The 27,506-nt window shown below is 40.1% G+C and overlaps 1 protein-coding gene across 4 annotated transcripts; it reads right to left on the minus strand.

Annotated features, from left to right (window-relative positions):
• Positions 1-1,170: 1,170 nt before the first annotated feature.
• ppp2r3b (protein phosphatase 2, regulatory subunit B'', beta) lies at positions 1,171-25,854 on the minus strand. Of its 4 annotated transcripts, XM_074658625.1 has the most exons (15): positions 25,668-25,854; positions 23,990-24,380; positions 10,278-10,463; positions 9,797-9,900; positions 9,045-9,147; positions 7,615-7,689; positions 7,383-7,469; positions 6,701-6,857; positions 6,004-6,052; positions 5,797-5,886; positions 5,524-5,699; positions 3,766-3,884; positions 3,571-3,677; positions 2,105-2,146; positions 1,313-1,450 (listed from the first exon to the last, which is right to left on the minus strand). In XM_074658625.1, exons 2-14 carry the CDS (start codon positions 24,353-24,355, stop codon positions 2,128-2,130), a joined length of 1,638 nt encoding a protein of 545 aa, XP_074514726.1. In that variant the 5' UTR covers positions 24,356-24,380; positions 25,668-25,854; the 3' UTR covers positions 1,313-1,450; positions 2,105-2,127. The 4 variants fall into 4 exon arrangements, with proteins under 4 accessions (XP_074514724.1, XP_074514728.1, XP_074514726.1 ...); XM_074658623.1 differs by lacking the exon at positions 2,105-2,146 and having other exon boundaries at positions 1,171-1,450; XM_074658626.1 differs by lacking the exon at positions 1,313-1,450 and having other exon boundaries at positions 2,114-2,214.
• Between the last annotated feature and the right edge of the window lie 1,652 nt (positions 25,855-27,506).

Genomic DNA, 27,506 nt, shown 5'->3' on the forward strand with positions numbered 1-27,506 from the left:
ATTTTGCCAAGCTGTTAATATATATATTTTGAACATACTATGAATGCCTTTACATCTTGTTCCACTTAATACCTATGAAGGGATAACCTTTTAAAGTATTTCACTGCATTTTAACATCTGCATTTATGTTTGCATACAGCGGCGGCAGCTGTATGGAGACAGATAAATATCATTGTGTCCTTCAACTGACAGACGTCTAAAGTGAACATATCCAATCCAGCTTTTACCAGATGGATTAAATTAAAAAAAACATAGTCCGTTTTCTTTACTCTTCCATTATCCAAGGCTTTATTATTAATTTAAAGAAAAGCAAAACATTTTAAAATTGGTTCCTTTTGTTCTGTCAAAGTACATTCAAATGAAGCACTTGATAACATAGAAAAAAGAATTTGTCTAAAACACTTTCCCAAATAATTTACAACACAGCAAGCACCAAATAAATATTTACAGTTATTTATAAATCCATCTCTAATAATTTAATAATAAACCCATCTCACACATACAATATATCTATGTCATAATGAGTACAGACCTGTACAACATAAAGTGTGTGTTTGGCAGTCTCAACAGTGTGCTTGTGTGTGTGTGTGTGTGCAGCAGGCTCAACGGTGGCTTGTTTGGCATCTACAGTAACTTCACATTTCAACAAACAACCATTAATGAATTTACAGTCTTATAGAAAAACGTTCCGTTATGATCACTGGAATGTAACATTAGCCAATGACTTCAGGTGATAATTAGTTCAAAACCTGAATCCGTTTCTGTCCAACAATCCAGGGAGATCCAGTGTGTGAAGATGTGATTTAGTTGATGTGAATGTGATTACGCAGTACTGATGTTCAGATGAAGTAACACTCGCCCCAAAACATTATTTAGACAAAGCATTACGTGCACAAACACAACTTTTTCCTGTGTTAACATGTGGGGGTGGAGCAGGGGTCTGAACGTGCTGCTCGTGACATCGTGAAGTCAGCTGTGGTGACTTCTTTAAGTGTGACAGGTGAAAATATGAAAACCATCTGGTAAAGAACAGTACTGTGAAGAACCACTTCCTGCTCAGACCCCTTCACGTTTCCTGTTAGCCAAATGTGTGATACTGTGTCCATTTCTCCAGCACATCTGACCCCACCGGTGCCTCTGCGTTCACTCCCTCTTTATTGAAGTGTGTCCTTGTTTACTGGGAACCGGGTCTGAACCTGCGAATCTCTGGCTTGATGCGATTCATCCACTAACACTGCTGGTTTGAGCTCGGTTTTCTGGGAGCGCACAGCGCTCAGCAGGCCTGTGAGAAAAACGCTACAGGATCTAGGGTCATTCAAAGTCATCTTCATATTCATATTCATCCAGGTCCAGGTTGCAGTGTGGACTGGGGATCTCAAAGAAGTGTCTCTTTGTCAGACCCAGCTCACTGGAGATGTGCTGCCCTAAAGGGCTCAAAGGATTATCATACCTAAACAGACAGACACGGAGGAGAAGATCAGTGATACGGTCGTTCAGACACTGTCAATGTGCAACAGGAAAAAAAACATGTTAAAGAAATAGTTTGGAAAATATGCTTATTTGCTTTCTTGCTGAGAGTTAGAGAAGCTCAATACAACAATGAAACCACCTGCAGCCGCTTCGCTTCGCTTAGCTAGCCTAGCTGATCTTAGCACAAAGACTGGAAACGGGTAGACAGGTAGCTTCATTTTTAATCACGTGTATGAGAGTGGTGTCGATGTTTTCTACTAACTATTGGCAAGAAAGCAAATAAGTGTAGTTCCCAAAACACCCGAAACATCCATGAGATTTTCAACTGGAGAGGACAAAGGAGCAACACATAAAGGCATGGACATAGATGGTGCGGGATTAGAGCTTTCTTTTCTTAGAAGAGGAAGGATAAAAACAGAAGCTGACTGGTTCAAAAACAGACTCCCAGCTCTTTAAGACATGGCCAGATACATGTGATACTGTGCTGTCTGACAAAACAACTATATCTGCTGTCAACAGTATGCTCAGATTGGTGGGGTGACGGTAGAGGCTAGGAGTGGGTTTAGGACTAGACTCAGAGAGAAGGAGGAGGAGGAGAATACTGAAGTCCCTGTTGATACCCTGAGTGTCTTACCTGCTCTGGTAAGCGGCCTGTCTTTAGAAGTCGGTGGTGTTCCTAAAACCGCCACACAACATACCTGTCAACAGCCTCATCTATCACTGACTCACTCTCTGAGGGGCTTTCTGCTGGACATACAGTACATACATGAACTCTGGACTAAACCATCACCGTCTGACTGCACAATAGACTCTCTTCAAAATGTTAACTGTGCTTTTCCTGCCATCACATTTTTTTTTATGTTTCCGCATTTGATAACCACACATTATTGGTAATATGTGTAATTACAATAGCTAACACAATAAGCATGTTGGCCTGCATTTATCAAACTTCTAAAAATGACTCTTAGGAATGCTGCATAGGGCCAACTTGGGAGTAAAAAAAGACAATAATCAAGCAACAAACTCCTACTTACTACAAAAGTATAGAAATAACCTCAAAAAGCAACTTTAAGTGATCACATGATTAATCACACGTTCAGTATGCCTCGAGAAAGAATAGCCAATCAGAGACAAGGATTTGCTCTACATCTGCCATATAGAGTGCTCCAGGGAGGATGTACTTTTGGGAAGCAGGAAGTTAGCATCGCCATGGTTCCCTCGACAAAAAGCCAATGGGATTTTTTCCATTGGATTTTGAATTATTGCAGAAAACAAGCTCTGTGGCAAACATACGTTTTTGATATTTACATGTTTTGTTCAGCAAGATAATCTTCACAAATAAATACCACTTTTATGATTTTTGAAGTGTAAATGTAATCGCCAGAAGTAAAAAGCTAACATTAGGCCATAAACAAACTACACCACGGCTTTTAAGACGGAAACCGCCTTTTTAAAAGACACAAAGGCTTCAAAATTCACACGTGGGATATTTATTTTATTGATGCATTTTATATCGTAGAACAAAGTGTTAAAATCTCTTAGGCTCGTCTTAACCACAGACCTTATTTCAGGCATCTAAATAAAAACCTATTCATTCCTGCACCACTCTATAGTTCATTCTTTAAATAAATCCTCACATGTTACTCTATGATATGTTATACTGCAAAAACATAAAGTATGTGATTGTATTCTTCAAAAAAGTTCATTTTATTTGCGTGAAATCTTTTTTATCACCAGTCGCAATTAACATGTGAAATTAATAACAATCTAATATATCTATAGTATACAAATAGGGCTGAAAAATGTATACAAAAAGAAAACTAACTGAAGCAGAAAATAAATTCTGCTGACGAGGTAAATCAGAAAGTTTCATTACTGCAGTCATCAAGCTCTTTTAAGAGAGTCTTATAATTGTCTTTTAATTCAAGCACAATTTAAAGTCGTAAGAGCAATATGATAAATAGCTTTTTTTTTAAGATTGTGAATAAAAGTCAAAGTGAAGGCTTTTTACTTGAGACCAAAATTACAGTTTGATAAATTCAGGCCCAGGATTGTTACCGCAGCCACATCTAACAGACTAATGATTAAAGTCAGACTTACACGTCGTTGCACTGATCGTTGGCTGCCTCCTCAGCCACTAGGATGTCGTACTCCTCTGCAGCATATTTCTCCCAGTCCGAGACCTCCTGGCCGTCTGTCTCCATCTCCTTAAAAACAGGACAAAGTTACGTGATTCACTCCGACAGGAAAACCGAAAGTCGTGATGCTCTCTCTCCTATCAGAGTTTAAGCTTACCCTTATAACAGAGAATGGGTCCTTCTGCTCGTGGTCCAGGTACTTCTCGATGTTGAAGAAAGTGTTGAAGAAGATGTGGGACAACTTGCACCTTTTAAGGTCCCGCAGAGTGATCTTACCTGAACGGGATGAAACAGGCACGTTAGACAGGGACAGGTGATTTATGGCATGTGTATTATAAAACTATTTAGGAGGACTCACTACAAGGTTTTTAGCCTGATTTGCCACCTAATCTAGCTTTCAAAAGACTTAGCTGACTCAGTAAATGTGGAGTTTTCTGCACTGACAGTCACCCTACTTCATCTTGTACTAGAGTGCCAGAGGTTATGGATGTGATCTTTTGTCTACTAATCAAACTACAAAATGACTGGGCCACAATATTTCAAACTATAACTGCAACTAATTTTTGCTTTTATTATTTATTAACCTGTCAATCATTTGTATCAATTAACTGACTCATCTAGTCCCTCAAATGTGAAAACAAATGCCTGTAACAAGTTATCAGAGTCCACTGTCAAGTTCTCAGATTATTTTGGTTGAAAAACCAAAGATATTCTATTTATAAAGAGAACAGAACACAACAGAACAGAAAGGCAGCAGATTTTAAGATTTGAAAACAGCAAATGTTTGGATTTTTACTGGATCGATGATATAAAATGATTGATCGCGTATCCGAATAAAACAATTGTCGAAAATGTGTGTAAAATCTGGATAAAGTGAAAGGCAGATTTTGCCAGCGTAACCTTCTCATGCAGCCGCTTATAAAGCTCAGGGGTACTGACAGCAACAGCCCAATCACCTTCAGTTTTAAGCTTTCAAATGGAACTTCCAGAGAGGGAGCACAGCCTGATGTTCGGAGGCTGCGGTTAGCTCATACTACGTTTAAGATGTCTGATTTGCCTTACCATAAGACATAAATGTGCTTTCAAAGTGATGTACAAAATCTTAAAATCAACTCTAAACCCAACAGATAACTTGTTATGTGATGCCTGAAATGAAGTGATGTGATTTTTTTTATATCTTTGTAGCACTCACAAGTCCTAGTTTCTGCTTTTGAAAGAGCAGAAAAGCAACTTTTGGTTGATGAGAGAATAAAGTTCTACATTCCTCGACGGTGGCATTTTAGACTTTCTCTGAGTTGTTAATGAAAACTCCACCAGACTCATCTGATCTGCATACTATGCTGTCACCAAGTGTAACATCTCTATCTATGGCTAGCGTTCAAGTTCATATGCCTGTACCACAGACCAGAGATCTCCTAAAGAATATCACATTTAATGTGACATTTTAACAGACTTTTAATCTCTTCAAATTGTAAAAGTTGTGCTGTCGGGAGGAGGAGTAACTATTCAGGGAAACGTGAACCTCAAATAAGAAGTTGTTGCATCTCATATTACATGTTCTATTACACAGCTCCACTAGTACAGCATACCACCAGGTTGACTAAGGGTCACATTCTTGCTGTGGCTATCAATACTAAACATGCATACCCTCGCCATGGACTAGTGTCTTCTAAATGGCATGGCGGTAAAGCTAAGTGCTGGAGGGAATTTGTTGACAGTGTGGATGACACCAACAGCTGGCATCAGTCAGTCCAGATCAGTCATCTATAACTGTTCCCTCAGCTAATGATCAATGACCCGCCCTGAAAAAAATTTGTACGTCTGTGACCGTCACTGTTAAAAAAAATGTAAGCGGTTAGACTTTCTGGTGTGTGTGAACTTCTGAGAGAGTGCGTAAATGTAAAACGGGTCTGACCTTCGACCTCAGGCTTGACAAGGTCAAGCATTTGGCAGAGGCAGTCCTCGAAGGGAAGGGGCTCAATAGCCATGGTCTTCAGCTTTTGGCACTGATCCTCGTAGAAGTACTCCAGCTCGTACATGCTGAGCACCCCGTCCCCATCCAGGTCCATACAGCGGAACCAGTACTCTATACTGGACTCGGGTAAAGAGCAGCGAGCAGAGGCGCGTGTGAGAAAAGACAATAAAGGCTTTAAAGAAACAGAATGAGTGTGGCTGTGAGTCTACATACCTGGTGTCAGTCTTCTTGTCCTCCTCAGAGATGAGGAACCAGACAAAATCAGCGTAACTCAGCCTCCCCTCCTTGTACACCTTTCTGTCTCTGATGGAATAAACCACACGGTTACTACTGAAACCTGAAATGTGTCTTTTCTGAAAAAATTAACTGCTCACTGCTTATGATAAGCATCCTTTAAACTCTATTACATTCTTCACTTACCTTGTTACTGTTCCTGAGAATAGTCTCTCAATCATCTTATCGGAAATGGCTGGAAAAGAAATACAGCAAAGAGATAACTTATAGTCCAGACTGTTGGAAATAAAAGGTTTTTCTCTCATACAACAGCTCTCTCAGTTAATGTACAACTTATTCACAACACATGTAATCCATTCTCGCAGACTGTAAATCCAGACTAGGCTAGTTTCTTTTCTTTTTTTTTATCTTGACAATGCAATAAATCCTCCGGTCATCATTTTGACCATATAGTGGTAGAAATTGTTCCAGACATGGCGTCATTCGAGCAGAGTATATATGCTGCTCTCTTATTGATCTTGTGTCTCATTTCCCCTCCCTCACTCACTCACAGACCATCAACCAAGAACATGTGGTATGGAGTGTGTGGGAAAGAAGCGTCAAAGACAAGTCTTTTTTTCCTCCGAGTATGTGTTTGTGTGTGAGCAGCACCAAATAACATTTACAAATGGTTTTTATTGTTACATGTAATTGCAGCCTACTGACTGTGCCAACAAATGCCAGGAAGGTTAAAAGGAAAGTTGTGTTCTGACAAGTTATCAGCACTTGTTCTTTTGCTGTTTGAACTGTGTGTGTGATTATGAGATATACAGTTTATCCAAATACAACTAATTCTAGTCTGGTGTGTTTTCTTGAAGAAAAAGTGAGGTGTGCTTGTGTGCACCTTGGTCATTGTGCTGTGCCAGGTCCTTCTGGTCTATGTAGAGGTCATGGTCTGTGTCCAGCTCCCAGAACTTGCAGTAGATAACATAGAAATGTTCGTAGGAGAAGAACTCTGTCAGCTGGTTCACGTCCTCTTCCTGCTCTAGCAACGCCAAATTCTGGGACAGAAGAAAAAAAAATTAAGGTCATATTTATGATTAATATACTGTTAATATTAGCCAAAATGACTGTTGTAAACAGTTTACCAGTGCAATAAGGAGTCATACCAACATTATGGGTGCCCTCAAAATAAAGCTGTTTAAAAATAAATAATAGTAAAAATAAATTTGGCTAATGATGGTCAAACTACAAAAATAAATAAATAAATAATATACCTAAGTTTGTATATTAAACATTACATTATTATTATTTTTAGGGAAAAAGGGAAGGTCATTACTGTAAAAAAAAAAAATCAAGTGTAAGTATATAAAGATTAAGCATTAAGATTTCTATTCAAACCTGTGAATGTGCAACTGAAGATAAATGTTTGTATTAAAGACCTCACACTTTACATTTTGAGGACTTTAAAGGCCTGGTATATTTAAAACATTCAATATTTTTAGATGTTTAAAGGACCGACAGTCACATAAAATAGATTTTAGTACCTGAGAAAGAAAAAAGTATTTGTAATTGTAGTCATATACCTGAAGAAAGTTACTTTTCCTGAGCTCCGTAAATGTTATTTTTCCAGTCCATGAACGGTTCGCATTGTAGAATATCCTCTGAATCACCTGAAAAACAGTCAACAGTGTCATCATGTACAGTATAACCAACTAATGCATCAGCTGGACTTAATCAATGCAGTGCCATTTTAATGTGGCACTACTTGCAATTTTGCAGTAGTAATGTGCCGTTCCTTGTGTTGTGGTCGCATACCGTGGTGATGTATCGTGAGTGAAAGTCCGGTGCCTCCTTTAGAAAGGCCAGGCCTGCGTGTGTGTTCACCACATCCTGGAAAGATAAAGTAAAGTCGGCTCACTTCGTCTCTACTGCTCGTCTGCCTCATTTCCATAACAAACCCCTCAAAACAAACAAGCACCAATGCAAAAGAACAACTCAATGACATGCTGTGCCTTCAACAATAACAAATATATAAGTTCAGTCAAATTCTGCAGTTGCTCTCAGAGACGAGTCAAATGGCGAACCACATGTCTTTCTTTTTTCGGAGTAGGCATTTAAATGCACGCTTATTCAAACGTTCAAAGTTGTCAGCGTCTATCTACATCACTCTGTCATGCCATATGCTTTATAAATTGTGCTATGTACAGAAAAGGCTCCAGGCCTTGTTGGGAGAGGCTATCAAATTTAAATGTTTCTTTGAAGTCAGAAAACACTGGCTCGACCGGTTTCGGGATGAGTTTAAGTCTTTCTGATTTGACAGCCAAGCGGTGGGAAGGCCAAAGAAAAGATGTTTGCTAGCGACTGCTCTTAACCTTCTCTCCTTCCTCATGCCATAAAGTCACAGGGGGTGTGCTGCATTTCAAATGAACTGGAGCTATATTCCTGCCATGAAACTCCCCCGTGTCGTTTCTTTATTCTACCCCCTTCCCTTTCTGCTGGGGGAAGGAATTGTTGACATAAATGCGAAGGCGGCAATGAAATTAAAAGGCCTTATTTCAGGGCAGCCGTCGTGCCTCTTTGACTCTTAGTGTGAGAAATTAAATCATAGAGAAACACATAAATCACAGGGCACAGGAAACAGGCGGGGACAGTCAAATCTACTCCACTGCAATCCGCCTTTCATTCATCAAAACAGTCAAAGGCGATTCGCTGAGCGGGACCATACAAATTAAACGGCGTGTGCCACAAGGCATCTCTGCTGGTATGCTAACGGGTGTTCAGTACAGCCCAGCCGCTCCTGCCAGCATGAAAATGAATCACGTGGGGGGTGCGTGTGGGTGGGGGGGTTGGAGCACCAACAGCTTGTCAGGGGGAATGAGAATACAAACAGCCAGCACAGCAGGTCCACATGGTAAGACTGACCAAACAGTCTTATTAGACGATTCATGAAACAATTTGATAAATCTGCCTCCATGATTTCTGGGATTATTTTGGCGCCATAATGTGTGTATTACATCTCCATCTCTGTCCTGCGCCGATGGAACGTCCTTTCAGTATACTTCCCACCACTATATTGCTGTCTTACAGTAAACGTCACGTAATTAGTCCTCCGCCACATGAAAAAGCACTGCTTCAGCAGGGCAGTCCTAATATTAAGTCCAGTTTGCACCACCAAAGCCGATGCAATTTTGCCGACCCCGCAGTGCCAAGTCCAGCCCTCTCCCTGGGTGTGCTGCAGCCAGTACCTGCAGGAATGGAATAAAGTCGTCTTGTTCCAGGTAATTACAGCCAGGCTTGGCCAAGAGGTGCACAAATTTAGAAGCGTCGTCGTGACAGGTCTGCAGAGTTCTGGAGAAGAAAAGAGAGAACAGATGGTTGCAAGGTTTCTCCCTCTTTCGCTCTTATGTTCTCTCTATTCTTTTTTATCATGCTTTCAAGAGTTTGAAATTGTTCCCCTCAAAAGTGAAAGTGCAGATATAATACATTCTGAAATTAGGATTCTGAATCGCTGCCTGGTGATTATAAGCGCTGAGTGTTATGGTAGCGACGGGGAAATAATGCGAGCGTCTGTTGTGGCCTCTCATCTAAGAATGGCTCAGTCATGAGCTCAAGTCAAAGGCCAGGTCTATCCAGTTCTCTTGAGGCTCGCGCATTAATACAAGAGCATGCCTATTGCATACAACAGCATTCAGCGCGCAGCTAAGTCGCCATTACAAAAGCCCTGTGGTATTCCTTTCAATTTTGCGCAGAAAGACACTGAATAGATGTTTTCATTCAAATACTGTATATGCCCGGCAACTATTCTCTCGTGAGCATTTGTGAGGCCTTTGTGATCGATGATTTCTGTTTAGAAAATGAAAAAGGAAAATGTCATGATAGCAGAGAGCTGCATGCAGCGTCTGTAATCTCAGCGAGCGGTCATCATTGTTCAAAGGAGATTGTACGAGCCATTTGGCTGTGAGTACACCAGTGAGAATAAGAAGAGCCATTGTCTTACTTTCTCCACATCGCCACGAACTTGTGAACAGACACGAAGCCGGTCCTGTCGCCTCCAGCCGAGCAGAACAATGGCATTTTCCAGTAGAGAGGACACTCACAGGCCTAGGGAGACAAGTAAGCAGAAGAGTTGAGGCAGTGTGTGGCGTGGATATAGAGAAGAGAGATGGTGGAAAACAACTTGCACTTCCTAGATACACATGTGATCTTTAACGCAGAAAAGAAGTGCAAAAATGACACTGTTGGGTTGACGAGCAGACGTTGCATCACTTGAAAGACCCAGAGGAAACATAGCTGTCATTTCTCTCTTCACTCAGGTTCCCCTCGGGCCATTGCTCACATTCCTCAGGGAGACGGAGATAATATTTTCCGAAGAGGTTTAAAATCGGCAAACATTCGTAAAGTCAGGAGCTAAATGGCAACTAAGGAAAATAATTTGCTGGGTGGCAGCTGAACCTCCGTGCTACAAATCACATTCTCACCTTGGCGACCTGCCCCATGTCCTCAATGGTGGCCCTTTCATTTGGGAATTGGGAAAATATTTGCTCAATTTTGGAAATGAGGCTGTCGATGTTGATGTTGGCTTGGGGTCGGCCCTGTGGGAAGTAAAACTTTGGAATGCTTTCACTCAGCGCTGTGGTGACGGGCTCCTCAGTCCTCACCTGGGCCTGAGACAAACAAACACAAACAAATTATTAGCCACTGATGCTGCTAGCGAAGGCTAACACCTCACAGCTCAAGCATTCCAGCGTGTGCTAAGGCTAGACGTGACACACATTCTACATTGCTAGCACACCTCTCCAATGCCCCGAGGCTCATCAGGGAAGAGATGTGTGACTACGCAGCTAGTGGTTATAGTTATTATCCACTTATCTGTAACCCAGTAATACACTTTCCACTTTAATAGATTGTCACTCTGTAATAGATTCAAATTAATATGTGTCAAGTGACATTTATATGTGTTGCTGAAAACCTAGATTGACCTTGCGATGTTTGTAACTTGTAATTGTCATCTGTTTATCAAATTATGTCTAAAAGAGTCAGGAATTTAAAGGGCTATACAGAACAAGCTATAAACAAGATAATACTAGATAAGGCTGAGGACATAATTCATAAATCTACTGACAGATGTAGTCCATTTTTATTTGATAAACACAAGCATTTGAACATACATAAACAAGGGATGACCCATCTTAGTTGAGACAACCAATTGCTCTAAAGTGTCTTTTGTTTTGGTGTTACTGGGAAATGAGATTTAGTCATTACTGGAAAATTATCATCACATCTGTGCCATCACAATATTGTTTAAATAAGAAGTATATTTTGGTCTTTAACAGAATAATCTATGATCTAACTGTAAACAAAATGGTATCTCTACACAACATGAGATATGGTAACACAAGACCACCACATAATTTGAGTTACGCATGTTTACAGATGCTATCAACAGTTTGTTTTTATCTTTATGGTTCAAGCAGACCAATATTTCCAGTCATCAGTTGAGGAAAAAAAGGAACGCTTAAGATTTAGGTCAAACTCTGGAAATGATATGCTCAAAAAATAATGACTGGATCTTTAATGAGTACAAGATTATCTTAATGGCAGCATTTATCAAACAAATCAATAAATTCAGAGCAGACATTTTGATAACATACTGTATAATTAAAAAGTATAAATAACTCTGATGAAACATTCAAGTGTCCCAGTTGGCCATGACTGTGATTCAGCATACACAATACTATGACCTCAGAACTGACACACCTCAATTAAATACTGACATACTTATTGGCACCTGTTATTAATTACAACTAATTAATTAATTATAATTAACACCTGTGCTAGTGAAAAGGCCAATTCATTAAAAAGCTAAGATTTTCTTTAATGGATAACCCCAATAAAGGACTAGACGACTGCAATGTCATGATGCATAAATGTGTGGTCCTTAAAAGACTAAGCGAGACACCTTTTTCTGATTACAGGCAAGTAGTGGACAGTAGTTGTCAATGACAGCCCTGGAGATAGAAGCAGGGCTGGAATGTGATGTGTGTGTGTTAGGTTTAAACTGCAGAGGTACAGTATGGGTTTAGGGTCTGTCAGAGGGTCTGAAATTAACTATTTTCACTGCCTGCCACTATGGCAGGCAAATATTTCTTTTGTCTGCAATTCAGTCATTTTATGTGCCACTTTTGAAATCTATGTGCTAAATGAAGGAATAACATTTTAGATCTGATGTCATTCAATGTTTGATATATTTTACACAAAAAAACTATATATGACTGGTAAATTCCAGTGTTCGAATTACACCATAGCTTCCGGGGGTGGGAGGGTACTGTACAAAGTACTGTACTTTGTTATTGTCATCTATAGTGGTTATTTGCATAAAAAACACTATTCAAATGACTGGAAAATAAATGATTGTATTTCTATTTAAGTATTTGCCTTGATTAAAAAAAATCTTAGCATCAGTAGTTTTAATTATTTATTATAAGCTGGTTAGAGCTAATGTTAGTGTTAGGAATTTAAACAGGTCATAATTCCATCTCTTTTGCTATTCCTGTGAAGACATCTCCTTCAAACAACAGATTTAATAGTTTCTCACCAAAAAATACATTTTACGAGATTACATTTGAACACATCATGATAAATTTACCTTCGCCCAATACTCATTACTGAACAGAACTTGAACGCACCATAATGTAATTCAATGGAACCTCCGCTAATGTCAGTAGCTCCGTTACTTAGACAAGCAGGACTGCTGATTTCAACACAGATTTGTTGTTCACAGGGTAGCTTTATCAGGGGAAAAATAGGGTGCGCCCCTCAGGTTTAGTAGTAGTGTCGCCACACTTTTGAGTACTTTTTTTCCCTCATTGTGCACACGTGACTGTCAGGAAGCATCAATACAGAGAAATCAATAGCCACGGAGGCATGAGATGCCAAGGAATCGGACTACTAGGAATCGGTTCTCAATGGGAACCAATTCTCTATTCCCATCCCTAGCGTTTTCTCTGCCTGCCAGAGTGGCGGATGGTCTAACGATTTTACCCGTCACTACCAACAATTTACCTGCATTTGGTGTGTGCTAATTTCAGACCCTTGTCTGTTAGCTTTGAGTCATTACAGGATATAAAGTTGAGCATGATTTAAAATTCTTTAAAACCTGCCAATACGTCAGAGCTTGGAAAACATCTCCGTGCGTGTCCTTTTAACTTCTTCTGCCTAAGAGCCAAAATAATAGCTTTGTGTGAGAGGGCTTTGCAGCATATGCTATTAGGGCTCTATATGGAACCCAGCGTAGCCTTTTAAGTCTAATAACAATGACATAATGCAACACTGGGCCCACGTCTTTATGCAACGATAAACTTGATTCCAAACCAGTATGATTTACTACACCAACTGAGCACAGCTAACATACTGTGAGGAGATCATATTCATTGATAAAACCTCCACTTGGTGTCTTGCTGAGGACCTCGCTGTAGACATGAATCAGTGAAGCTGTTCACATAAAAAGCCAGAATGCATTAGGATCAAAACGTGTTATGTTGCACATATTAGCCACTTACTAAAAACAGCTTGAGCAGAGCATGCTTCAGTCTCGGTCGTCATCCCATACCAATGACTATTTACATGACTCAAGAATGTGCTGCTAACTAGATCAGTCTCTATGGCCTTTAATAATCACATAAAGAGACCCACACAGGCTAAGAGATAAAAATACTAAGTTGTTGTTTTTCGGTCCAACACGTTCAACTCTGGCTAGATTTGACAAAGCCTACATATCATAAACACCTTAAAATGATATGGAGCTTAATCTGGCTATATCCATTTCTACATGATATGTGTGTCAACACTGAATGAAATTGTTTTGTTGTATTCCATCAGTGGTAATCTGCTCATTTCAACCTGATAAATGATAAATGCTGCTGGTCCTCAGCTCTTCTCTGTCCTGTGTGTTGGTGTCAGCCATGGCTATAAAAGGACATAAACATCTCCTGTTGCCCTGCCCAGCACTGTCCTCTCTCTCTCTCTCTCTCTCTCTCTCTCTCGCTTCATGCTAACCGCTAGCGGAGCTCTTGAGCACAGCCCCTAAGCCCTGTGACATTTTGCACATTCACAATGATGTGGTCTGAAGGAGGACAGTAAAGTGGCTGAGCACTACATACCACACGAGATGAAACATCATCCAATAACCATGGCTCACATCTCTATATCTCTGTTCAAATGAAGAATACACTGCCCCCAAACAACCCACAAAAAGTGGATATGATTGCCCAACATTCCCATTTCATATGGCATAGTAGTGTGCGGAAGCTATTTGACGCAAGCTGCCTAGAGAAAGGGAGGTAACTCATTTGTCCTCACTTGTCTGAGGTGCAACTGGCTCCAACAACACCTATAGTTCCACTTTATAAAGAATAACTGGTGACAGTGAAGAACAGATACAGTTACTGTAATCAAACAGTGGTAATACAGAAGATTTGTACTAATGCAATCTGAATACCAAGACATGAAGCCCACAAATACCAGTCCACATTAATAGACTTGCCCACTGGCTGACAGGCCAGAAAAGCCTTTGTGGTAGAGGGTACACTCATACAAACACCTGCCTGTCCTTGTTGGAAGGCTCTGAGCCTCTTCTTGAACCGAGAGGGCAGAACAAAGTCACAGCCGCGTGCCAGCAGAGCCAACTCCTTCCTCAAGTCAGGGTCCTGACGCAGAGACAGCTCCCTCATCCTCATCCTCGCTCCAGACAGGATGGGGGAGACATATACACAAACGCAACACTCAATCCAGCGGTATCCTCTCAACAGTACAAATCACTCAGTACCAGTGGGCACTGTGAGCAAAACGCAGTGGCAGTAGTGGAAGTCCTCTGCGTCCCTGTGATTGTCCTCTGTCAGAGTGAGAGCCTCTTAATGCAAGGGAGCAGCTGCTACTGTGACTCTCTCTCCCATTCCAGATCTGGTCGCACAATCTCAGCTCTGCCCGCTGCTCTGTCCCAGTCTCCACATAACATGCACATACGCACACACGTACACACGTACACTGCACAGGGTCAGGGAGCCCTTGCCTCAAAGCCGGTGGGGAGATAAGAAGCAGCAGGGTGTTTGCGTGTGGGAGTCACTTAGTGTATGTGTGGGATGGGAGGGGTGTGTGCAATGGATCTGCCCTTTCCAGTTTGCATTCCTCCGTGCTCGTGGAGGGTTATGTAAAGAGACAGACCTGTTGTTGCAGCTTGCAGCAGCCTCAGAAGCCAATTGAAGGATGCACCTCAATGCCACGATGACACACGGCTCGTGTTCGCTGGCTTCCTTTCTGAAAAGCTCCCACACAACCAAATACTTCAGAGAAACTTTGCTTGTGCTTTGAGGCCTGCAAACGGGACCCCCCATTCCTTTGGACAGTACATACAGACACTAATGGGGAAAATTCTAAATAAAACCCCTGAAGTGATGGAATATAATGAAAGCCACATGGTACTTCTGCTAAATCTGCCTACATCTGTCACTAAATCTGCCCGAATGTATAAATCACAAGGCAGACAAAATGAACTTAATGAGGCATTGGCAAATAAAGAACAAAACCATGGTATGGCTACTTAATAATAGATAACAGGAGCGTAGGTCAAATCACTAGATGATAACTACACAACTATAAGACATAGATGTTTTCAACTATTCTGCATCTTATCTAATGGTGGTCTTTGTTTTGCCTTCCCCTTGCAAGCTTGGGCTGACAGCCATTCCACGTCTTATTATAGTTGATGGGCAATAGATGGGGGGGGGGGCGGAGTGGGGGGGCATGTCAAATTCAAAGAATGATGACCGAACCAGTCTGCGCCTATTAAAAGCCCCAGTGAGCACAGTTTGGGCAATCCAAGAAACTAGATCTGGAAAACAAGGGTGTATCTTTAGTCCTCAAACAAACATCCACTTCCGGTTGCTGCAGTCCTGGAGTGATGGCAATTACATCAATTCTCCGCAAATATGCTGATCTAACAGCTCTGGGGTTGCCTTCACTGCGCTGACTGTACACAGGGAAAGCCCAACACCTACCTGTACAGCATACGCCTGCTGATGTAATTGTTAATTAAACAGAAATGGTACAGAGATGTCCACATCCGTAGACTACGTAAATAAACCTATATTTTCGTCAATGTTATTGTTATTTTACACAGAAAGTGAAAGCACGCCTACATTATTTTTAGATGACAGGATCACAAAGTGCACAGCTTCCCACTGGTTTCTGCTCAAACCCAGTTCCTGTTATCGTTCACACAGGACACTGCACATGCTTGATAAGCTGTTTGTATGATGGCTTTTTCACACTGGCTGCCTTTTGTTCACGCTCATCAATTCAAACCAAGTATGGAAAGGAAAGCACCAAGGCCGAAATACATTCCGGTAGATCACATGAAACTGTCAACTCGCGTGGAATACGGCTCTTTGCGATCTTGTGTTTGAGCAAACAAAAAAGAAGTGTGTTTGACAAACAGAGGTTTCACAACACGGCGGGGATAATGATGTGTTGGTTTACACATGAGGCAACAACCCCCGTTGGTGTTTTAAAAGGCATACATGGTGTGAACAGCAGTGTGGACTGAGGAAACAACACAGACAAAAAAAAACACATTAGGTTCTGAACATAAGCTAGTTCCTACAGGATTGTATGAAGCATTTTAAATAACCAGAATGGACAAGCTGGGTCACTAACCAAATCATCTTGGGGCCATTTCAGGCAGGTTGTCCAAACAACAACAACCTCCGAGGTAACAAACTACCAATCCCACAGGCTGCTAAAGTACTATGTCCACATCTAATGGGTCACTGTGAAAAACAGAAAAACACGAGAACTCAGACTGACCCCACAATATGTCTAATCTGTAAACTCACTGTTAAATCTGATTTGTATGGAAACATGTGTTCAGTCATGTTCATTTCATTACATAACACATGCGATTATGAAACACACAGTCTGGAGTTAGTGTTTTAGTTTTTTTTTAACACTGTTGTTTTAAAACTGATATTCAAGAGACAACATGTAGGGCAGACAGGCAACAACAGTGGAGAGAAATATTACAGACGGGTGGGGCAAACCGATCAAAAATCCCCAGAGGGCTTTCCCAAACTGTCAATACGAGCATACACAATGTACCACACATACAATGTTCAGCTGGCTTCAGTATCTGCATTACTAACATGATTGAACCGGTTACATGTAGCACAGCACATCCACACACAGGTGACTAAAACCATCCCATGACAGTGGGGTAGGGCCACAACTGGTTCACAGTGCGGGTACAGAGCCGATGCTGCTGTGAAATCCAGAAAGCTCCAGCCCAATCAACCACAATCGGATGTCTGAGACAGGGATTTGGGATACATGTGAACGTGGGCCAAAAATAGGCCTGCCAGGGAAGGCCAACAAGTACAACATGATGTGAGCAGATCAGCTGGCTTGCATAAGACTAATAAAGCAAAAGCAGAGTCTGACAGTTATCATGGGGGTTTGCTGGAAAATCGATGTCGTCTACATGGCACCAGAAGTGGAGCAAAGGGTCAGAACACTAAAGAAAGAAGATGCAGATAAGAAGTGACAGTACATAGGGCCCCCCTCACTTACTCAACAGCACAGCAGCATTACAGTAACTAGCCTACTATGTAAACATTGAAAGTTTATAGCGGTTAGGTGTTAGAAACAGCTTTAGAGACCAAGTGAATTTTACCTATGCTTTTATTGAATTTCCCATATTTTATAAAAAAAAACAACAAAAAAACAACATATACATATCTATATACAGACGTAGGCAAAGTTGTTGGTAACGTTCCGTTAAAGAGAGAAAAACTCACAATGGTCACTGAAATAACTTGAAACTGACAAAAGTAATAATAAATAAAAATGTACTGAAAATGAACTAATGAAAATCAGATATTGTTTTTGAATTGTGGTTCAACAGAATCATTTTAAAAAACGAACTGATGAAACTGGCCTAGACAAAAATGATGGTAGCCGTAGAAAAGATGTAAAATAATTTGACCATAGGGACATATTAAACTAAGGTGTGTCCTGTAAATAGCATCACAGGTATCTTCAAACTTGTAATCAGTCAGTCTGCCTATTTAAAGGGTGAAAAGTAGTCACTGTGCTGTTTGGTGTCATGGTGTGTACCACACTGAACATGGACCACAGAAAGCTAAGGAGAGAGTTGTCTCAGGAGATCAGAAAGAACATTATAAACCTTCATGTTAAAGGTAAAGGCTATAAGACCATCTCCAAGCAGCTTGATGTTCCTGTGACTACAGCTGCACATATTATTCAGAAGTTTAAGGTCCATGGGACTGTAGCCAACCTCCCTGGACGTGGCCGCAAGGGGAAAATTGATGACATATTGAAGAGACGGATAATACGAATGGTAACCAAAGAGCCCAGAACAACTTCCAAAGAGATTAGAGGTGAACTCCAAGGTCAAGGTACATCAGTGTCCGATCGCACCATCCGTCACTGTTTGAGCCAAAGTGGACTTAATGGAAGACAACCGAGGAGGACACCAAATCATAAAAAAGCGAGACTGGAATATGCCAAAATGCATATTGACAAGCCACAAAGCTTCTGGGAGAATGTCCTTTGGACAGATGAGACAAAACTGGAGCTTTTTGGCAAGTCACATCAGCTCTATGTTCACAGACGAAGAGATGAAGCATCCAAAGAAAAGAACACTGTACCTAATGTGAAACATGGAGGAGGCTCGGTTATGTTATGGGGCTGCTTTGTTGCATCTGGCACAGGGTGTCTTGAATCTGTGCAGGGTGCAATGAAATCTCAAGACTATCAAGGCATTCTGGAGCGAAATGTGCTGCCCAGTGTCAGAAAGCTTGGTCTCAGTTGCAGGTCATGGGTCCTCAAACAGGATAATGACCCAAAACACAGCTAAAAACACCCAAGAATGGCTAAGAACAAAACATTGGACTATTCTGAAGTGGCCTTCTATGAGCCCGGATCTAAATCCTATTGAACATCTGTGGAAGGAGCTGAAACATGCTGTCTGGAGAAGGCACCCTTCAAACCTGAGACAGCTGGAGCAGTTTGCTCACGAGGAGTGGGCCAACATACCTGTCAACAGGTGCAGAAGTCTCATTGAGAGTTACAGAAATCACTTGATTGCAGTGATTGCCTCAAAAGGTTGTGCAACAAAATATTAAGTTAATGTTACCATCATTTTTGTCTAGGCCAGTTTCATTAGTTTGTTTTTTTAAATGATTCTGCTGAGCCATAATTCAAAAACAATATCTGATTTTCATTAGTTCATTTTCAGTGAATTTTTATTTATTATTACTTTTGTCAGTTTCAAGTTATTTCAGTGACCATTGTGGGTTTTTCTCTTTAACGGAACGTTACCAACAACTTTGCCTACGTCTGTATATATATCGATATCGATATCTATATAGCTATATAATTTTGTTGTTTTTTTCTTTTTATAAAATATGGGAAATGCAATGAAAGAATAGGTAAAATTCACTTGGTCTCTAAAGCTGTTTCTAACACCTAACCGCTACAAACTTTCAATGTTTTTTTGTTATTTATGTTTCCAGGGTATTCACTACAGTGAGAGTCCAAATTATGTGGCTGTATACTTAGCATGCCCAGATAAGATATTTGTATTTAGAGTTTACACATATTTACTTAATTAAATTAATAGTCTATCATGGAATGAAACTACACAAACAACAGGTCAATTGAGACTGATGACAACCAGGTAAGGAAATTCATTTCTAAAGTATTAGATGACCTTTCAGAAAGTTAAAAAAACAAACAAAACTGGATCAGCGTACAAGGTGCCATTGTGCTCCAGAAATATTCGGAAAATGCAAAGGTGGACAGACACGTCATATTTCTTTGTGCTATCTCACACAGCCTAAGGCCTAGATCGACTGAGTCTTAGCTGAAACCCAGTTTGCAATCGTACACTTTATACTCAGAAGTTACCAAGACTCCAAAATAAAAGGTTTTTGTGGGAAACAGTTTAACACCTGGTTCTCTGACAGGTCAGGCAACTGATAACGTGACCCCAGACCCCTGCTTCAAATAGCTTCAATGTTGCTGAGCCAAACCAAGCAAGTTATAAAAATACATCTTGCGAAATAACCTGTGATCCTAAATGCAGACGCTGAAAACAGAAGAAAAAGCAAACCCTCGAAGCAAATTTATCTCTACTGATCTATATTACTAAAACTACTGTGTGTCTCTGTGTGGGACCTATTGCGTTCATAACACAGAGGAAGGTTTAGGTGTTGCGCTACCCAACAGAACCGAAAGCCAAGCCTTTACAGGAAGCTGATATTTACTGTACATAGTGTAAATAAATAATCTATGACCACATATTCTGACAATGAGCAGTATCTAATAGAAGTTGTTTCAGAGCAATTTACAGAGAGGATGAATGTGCTGCCACACCTCATCTCACTGGCAGAGTTCTGGGTATCTAATGCCAACACAAGGGAACCAAGGCTATCTATATCGGTGTCTGATGTCAAAGTCAGACCAGCTGTTCTAGGCTGCATCAGCGTGACATAGATTGAATTTTTGAGTAATCCTCTGAAGAATGCATCTGTATGCAGGAATTCATTTTGTTGTCTTAAAATAGAAGTATTGCTTTATACAACCTCACAATCCCTTTAATATTGAGTGACACAGTGTGGCCACATGCAATGACACATCACAGTAGAATACCCAAACTGTCCAGCAGTTGCTTTTTATTAATCTGAGGTGAGAGGGAGGCATTAGGGGCAAAAGGTCACTTGGCGGAAAGAAACGTGGATGTGAATATCAAAAAGTTCAAATCCATCTGTCAAACTTCTTACTGCTCCTCCATAAGGGCTCACATTAAATAGACAAGTAGGAAAACTCTTGGTAAAGATTCAAAGCCAACTGATCACTCTTGTGAGAAACACTAAAATCTGAAACACACAAAGGAGACCAGCACACTGCTGCAATGCTTTTCATCTTTTACATCCTCTTCCTTCTGTGTTCAGGCTGTTTTAGCGATGAATCATTTCTCATCGGGTCACAAAAAGGCCTTGGTAAGACTATTGTATCTTCACCTACACCCATGATACCCTGGTGTACAGAAGATCAAAAACTGTAATGGATTTGTAATTTTGATGCATTTTAAATTAGCTAAATTTGTCTGTAAGGAATAGAAAATTAAGCATGATGGACATTTTAAATCTGTCTTTACTTCCATTTTTCTAGTTGGTTAAAATGATATGCTTTATGAGAAATTTATGAAATCTGCTGTGGTCATGAAGCTCTGAAAATCTGATTATGTGAGTTATGCGAACTGGTATTCTTTATTTTTGGACTCTTGGATGTAATAGTGCTTGAAAATGTGTTGTGGATCTGGTTTATATTGATTTGTGGTGACTTGTAAACCCATGCATTACACAATAATAATAAAAAAAAAACCATCATCTTCAAGACACAATTGCCTTGCTCTGAGTCTAACATTGGATCTGAAGAAACCCAGCACCGGCACTTACTCACAGAGAAAGGGTCTTTTTTTGTGTATTGTGGGCAAAAAATGTGACGCCGCTGATGGCTTCTAGCTGAAACACGTTCATTTTTTGCCCACAATAACCAAAAAAAACTCCTTTATCTGTGAGTGCCGGTGCTTTGTTTCTTCCATCCTTGCCACTACCATGCACCCGATACTGTTCAAGATTTGGAGCTGTGCTCACTGCCACTTTCCACTATATCTAACATTGGGTCTAGAGAGAACAGATGTCTCACCAGTGACCACTTGAATGCCTCCTCATGCCTGTCTTTAGCATGTCAACAGCATGCAGAGGGCGGAGTCTCTAAGAGCACGTGCCTCCAGTTGTCTGGCTGTCACCACACTCGCTATGTTCACAACTTCTCATCTTGACAGAGTCCTTGAACAGACATACAAAACATTGTGAGCCTTTTAACTGCTTTAAATTTCTTCTATAATCAAAGCATCCCAAAGCAAAAATCCTATTTACCTCGAGACATAATAAGATCTGCAACACACGGGCCGAGAGGAGTAACCAGAGTGCCAGGGATAGGCTAGGTTCAGACACTCCCACCTCTCATACCACACTAATTCCTGGGCGAGGCCTGAACATTTGGAAAGTATTTGACTAATAATCACTACATATGCCTACAGACATGGAGGCTCCACTATGATAGTGCAGAGAGGACAGCCCCTCAATGCCTTTGATCATGTAGGCTACTCAGCAGCCTCTTGTGGCCAGCCTGGAAAAATGAAGACCCCAGAGGATACATTAGAGCCAAGTTTGAGAAACTAGAAATTGAAATCTGTAAACGTCAGGATGGATTAAATAAACTGATTAAAGCCCCTGAGTGTAGGATTTGAAAAATGTCCAACTTTGAGGGGGCGTTAGTGTTGAAGAAAGACACTGCAGCAGACAGCAATTGTTGTTGTTACCAACATGAAAGATGCTACAAACTAAGACAAATATCAACCATAAACTTAGTAACTCCATTTACAATTGGATATTTATGCTATGTCTAATGAGGTGCAACTTTTGTGTTCAGGTGACCAAAGTGGCGAGGGCTGGAGACTATGGACATTTAGACAATGGATGTGAGGTAACCAGAATCAAGGAGAGAGAGCCATGAAATTCCCCCACAAAGGGCTTTATTTCAGTGACGTTTCCCCTTTAACCTCATCACATGCTGACTGAGCTCACCTGTGCCTGGTTGACTCTGAACCAGCCTGTGGTTGCTCATTAAGATAATGTCAAACATGAAACTGTTTCTAACATTTTGGCTATACTGCAGGTGCACTTGTAGGCAAACCCACGAACGCATAATCTTAAACAACAGTTAGGATATTTTCACAGCAGACATTTTTGCCTGTCATAATAGAAAAAGGCACAGGTGTTACTAATAACATTAATGTGGGCTCCATTTTATTCACATATACTGGTAAGCCATGACAGCATGAAACAATACCAGGATCCTGAAAAAGAAGCAGCTAAATGGTATACAGCCAAGTAGTAGTAGGAGTAGTAACAGTAGTAGTATTGAGACCGGTGGTTTTTATACTTAAGATCTATTGGCAAGGATTTTTTGCAACCTTGTGCGTATATAATGTAGGTATAGATTTTATAGTTCAGGGCTGCAACTAACAATTATTTTCATTGTTAATTAATCTGTTGATTATTTTCTTGATTAATCGATTAGTTGTTTGGTCTGTAAATGTTAGAAAATGGTGAACATTTTCCCAAAGCCCAAGAAGACGTCCTCAAATGCCTTGTTTTGTCCACAACTCAAAAGATATTTAGTTTACTGTCATAGAGGAGTAAAACCAGAAAATATTCACATTTAAGAAGCTAGAACCATAGAACTTTCACTTTTTTCACCCTTAAAAATTACTCAAACTGATTAATCGATTATCAAAATAGTGGCGACTATTTTAATAGTTGACAATTAATCGATTGATCGTTGCAGCTCCATTATGGTTAGTGAAATGTTTTCAAGAAACTCAACCTCAAAAGAATCAGACAACTCCTTTCTGTAACAAGTCCTCATATTCTTGGCCTAAGAGAAGTTAACAAGCAAGTTAACATACGTGTTGATAAGACGGTTATTAACTTAGCTTAATAAACATGGAATTCATTCCAGGCTAATGTATTGGAATGCATCCAATTGTTCAGGTGTACAGAATAAACTGGTAATTGAGGGTACAGTCTACTAAAACACAATATAACCATTTGAATCTATGTGAGGGAGATGAATTTGGGTTTTAATTATATTCAACGTACATTGCAAAAATAATGATATATCCCCCATCTCTGCCTGCACCTCAGATTTTACTGCTAATACCTGTTGCCAAGCAGACAGAGCTTATTGACACTAAGATTTGGCAACACACCCTTAAGTCACGGTTACCTTAGGTGGCTCCAGGAAGAAGGCTCAAACTGCAAGACACACCTTCTTTTTTTATGTTAACACAGCAACCTTTTATGAAAGCCCTGTGGCATAATCTCATAAGAACATCTAAATCTTGTTTAAACCTGTAAAATTCTTTCATAGCAGTTTGTATTAGAAGTTTGAATTATGATGATGTGCTGCATGTTTACAGAAATCTGATGACAACATTTGTAATGTTGTTCAATCTTTTAATTTACTCTTTCAGTCGATAACTTGCCTTTTTTGTGCTGACAGACCTCCGTAGTACTCTGCCATTGGGTCCGGTCACTCTGGTATTGCTGCTACTGCCTGAGGGTAGTGTACTGGCAGACGGAGGGCTGGAGGGAGTACCGAGGGGAACGGGCTTCTTCTCTGCCAGGTTCCTTTGGGATGCCACATTGTTGTTCTCATTGAAGGTCAACAACATTTTGTCCTGGATATCCCCACTGCTCATGTCAATGTGTTGTCCACTTTTGATTAGGTCAAGATAATCTTTGAGTAGTGATTGGGTTGCAGTATCACTCAACCAGTTGAGAAATAGCTCGTCCACTTTCATCTTAAGGACTGGCTGGAGGACTTGTGGTGACGGCATTTTGCAGGACATTAATTATTGGCTCTGACAAACGTACCTGTGTAAGAAATAAGAATAACATTAACATCACAGCACACACACTCTGGTTCTGTATTTCCAGCACACAACCCCATTGAATACGGCAATATACACTGTATAACCGAGGAGCCGACTAAGTTGGCACCCTGTCTCTCAGAGAATAGATTTCAAAATACTCCTGCTGGTTTACAAAGCACTAAATGGTTTGGGGCCAAAATACATTTATGATCTTCTGCTATGTTATGAACCATCCAGACCTCTCAGGTCATCTGGATCAGGTCTGCTTAGTGTCCCCAGAATCAGAACTAAACTTGCAGAAGCAGCGTTCAGTTTTTATGCACCAAATATCTGGAACAAGCTCCCAGAAACCTGCAGGACCGCTCCAACTCTGAGTTCTTTTAAATCAAAGCTTAAACTTTTCCTGTTTGCTACTGCCTTTTATTAAACCAGATAATGATCTTATACTGCACTAGAGCTTTTACTCTTGTGTGTTATAATCTATTTTAGCTTCTATCCTAGCTTTTATTTTTAGCTTGTTTTTATTTTCTAATCTTTAATGTTTTTATAACTGTTTTAATTATGTCTTAATGTTCTTTTGTTTCAAATATTTTTATGAGGAAGCATGTGCATGTCAGTGATACAGACTTCTGTGGGGTGTGTATCATGCCTCATTTTTTATATATATCAACAAAAACAGACAATACGAAGAACATAAGTAGTTAAAGGAAAAAAACAAAAACAAACAAACAAAACAATAATAAAAATAAATAAATAAATAAAACACAGACAACACCCTAAGGCACACAGATCAGGGAGACATTGTCTTGATGTTCTTTTGCACTTTGTCACAATGTTTTTGAATGTTTATATAAATCACTTTGAATTGCCCTGTTGCTGAAATGTGAAATAAAGCTGCCTTGCCTTGCCTAAGTTATTATAAATACAGTGACTGATACACACAATAACACTTGCAGTAGCTTGGTGTCAGCCGTCCTTTGAGTACACACACTCACTAACATTATTGAATTTGAGCGCGACCCATCAATGCCTTAGTTAGCCCACAGGCAACAGTAAACGTGAACCCACACTGACCCCGGTAGCTATTTTAACTCAATAGTAGGAAATACAGCTGCTTAAACCCAGTATTTACTGATCTAACGTCACGTAAAGCTGCCAGACTACTCAGGAGAGAGAAGTCGACAGTGTTAGTTGGTATTAGATAATACTAAGAGCAGCAGGCAACAACAGTGTGTTAGCTCCGATAGCTTTAGCGAGCTAACGTTAGCAGGCTAACTAAGGTACCAACCTTGGAGAGGATGCACGGTAACGCGTTGATACGACTCCACGTTACTTCCTTAACGTAAGCGAAGCTGTTGCACGCGTGTCTGTTTACCTGCGACGTACAAAAGTACCGCGGTGTGTATCTCCGGTGGTCATTTTGATGGGCTAAACCAGAGCGCTACCTCTCAGGCTCTCGTTCCCCTGGTAACCACAACGAGTTAACGCGAGATCTTCTTCAACAGGGTGAGAGTTCATCCCACCCCCAACGGTTTCTCCTCCAGGAAGATGATGTTCTCTCACCGCCCACCTGTTGAAGCTCTGCTTCACTGCTCGCTGCTGTGTGTACACATATATGTATCCACTCCATCATTATTTCTACAGTTTTCCTCACCATAACACCCAGTACTCACTGGTGGAAGACATATTCAGAGCGTAGAAAAGTAAAGGTATAGTAATACTACGGTTTAAAATGATAGGCCTACATGTACATTTCCAGTCCTGCATCTGAAATCTCCCTTAAAGTTACAAGTAGGTAAGTATGATGAGCTAAATGTTTTAATAGTAAGTACAATTAAGTACTGCTTTTGCTGCAGAATGGTCCCTGACAGTGTTACATTAGGCTACTACTACTACTATTACTACCACTACTAGCTATCACTACAACAACAACAACAACAACTACTACTACTACTACTACTATTACTACCACTACTAGCTATCACAACAACAACAACAACAACAACAACAACTACTACTACTATTACTACTACTACTACTATTACTACCACTACTAGCTATCACTACAACAACAACAACAACAACTACTACTACTACTACTACTACTACTACTACTATTACTACCACTACTAGCTATCACTACAACAACAACAACAACAACTACTACTACTACTACTACTATTACTACCACTACTAGCTATCACAACAACAACAACAACAACAACTACTACTACTACTACTACTATTACTACCACTACTAGCTATCACAACAACAACAACAACAACAACAACAACAACTACTACTACTATTACTACTACTACTACTATTACTACCACTACTAGCTATCACTACAACAACAACAACAACAACTACTACTACTACTACTACTACTACTACTACTACTACTACTACTACTATTACTACCACTACTAGCTATCACTACAACAACAACAACAACAACTACTACTACTACTACTACTATTACTACCACTACTAGCTATCACAACAACAACAACAACAACAACAACTACTACTACTACTACTATTACTACTACTACTACTATTACTACCACTACTAGCTATCACTACAACAACAACAACAACAACAACTACTACTACTACTACTACTACTATTACTACTACTACTACTATTACTACCACTACTAGCTATCACTACAACAACAACAACAACAACAACAACTACTACTACTACTACTATTACTATTACTACCACTGCTAGCTATCACTACAACAACAACAACAACAACAACAACTACTACTACTACTACTACTACTACTACTATTACTACTATTACTACCACTGCTAGCTATCACTACAACAACAACAACAACAACAACTACTACTACTACTACTACTATTACTACTACTACTACTATTACTACCACTACTAGCTATCACTACAACAACAACAACAACAACAACAACAACAACTACTACTACTACTACTACTACTATTACTACTACTACTAGCTATCACTACAACAACAACAACAACTACTACTACTACTACTACTACTATTACTACTACTACTACTATTACTACCACTACTAGCTATCACTACAACAACAACAACAACTACTACTACTACTACTACTACTATTAC

Source organism: Sebastes fasciatus, chromosome 14 (genome assembly GCF_043250625.1).
Source record: "Sebastes fasciatus isolate fSebFas1 chromosome 14, fSebFas1.pri, whole genome shotgun sequence".
Taxonomy (NCBI): domain Eukaryota; kingdom Metazoa; phylum Chordata; class Actinopteri; order Perciformes; family Sebastidae; genus Sebastes; species Sebastes fasciatus.

Excerpts from the sequence above, each read along its gene's own strand:
- ppp2r3b (XM_074658623.1), bottom strand. The coding sequence starts at position 24,355 with ATGTCCTGCAAAATGCCGTCACCACAAGTCCTCCAGCCAGTCCTTAAG. Across the intron at positions 10,464-23,989 it reads GGTCTGTCAGCACAAAAAAG|GCCCAGGTGAGGACTGAGGA; the intron begins GCAAGTTATCGA and ends TGTTTGTCTCAG. Across the intron at positions 3,885-5,523 it reads TGTCAAGCCTGAGGTCGAAG|GTAAGATCACTCTGCGGGAC; the intron begins GTCAGACCCGTT and ends CATCCCGTTCAG.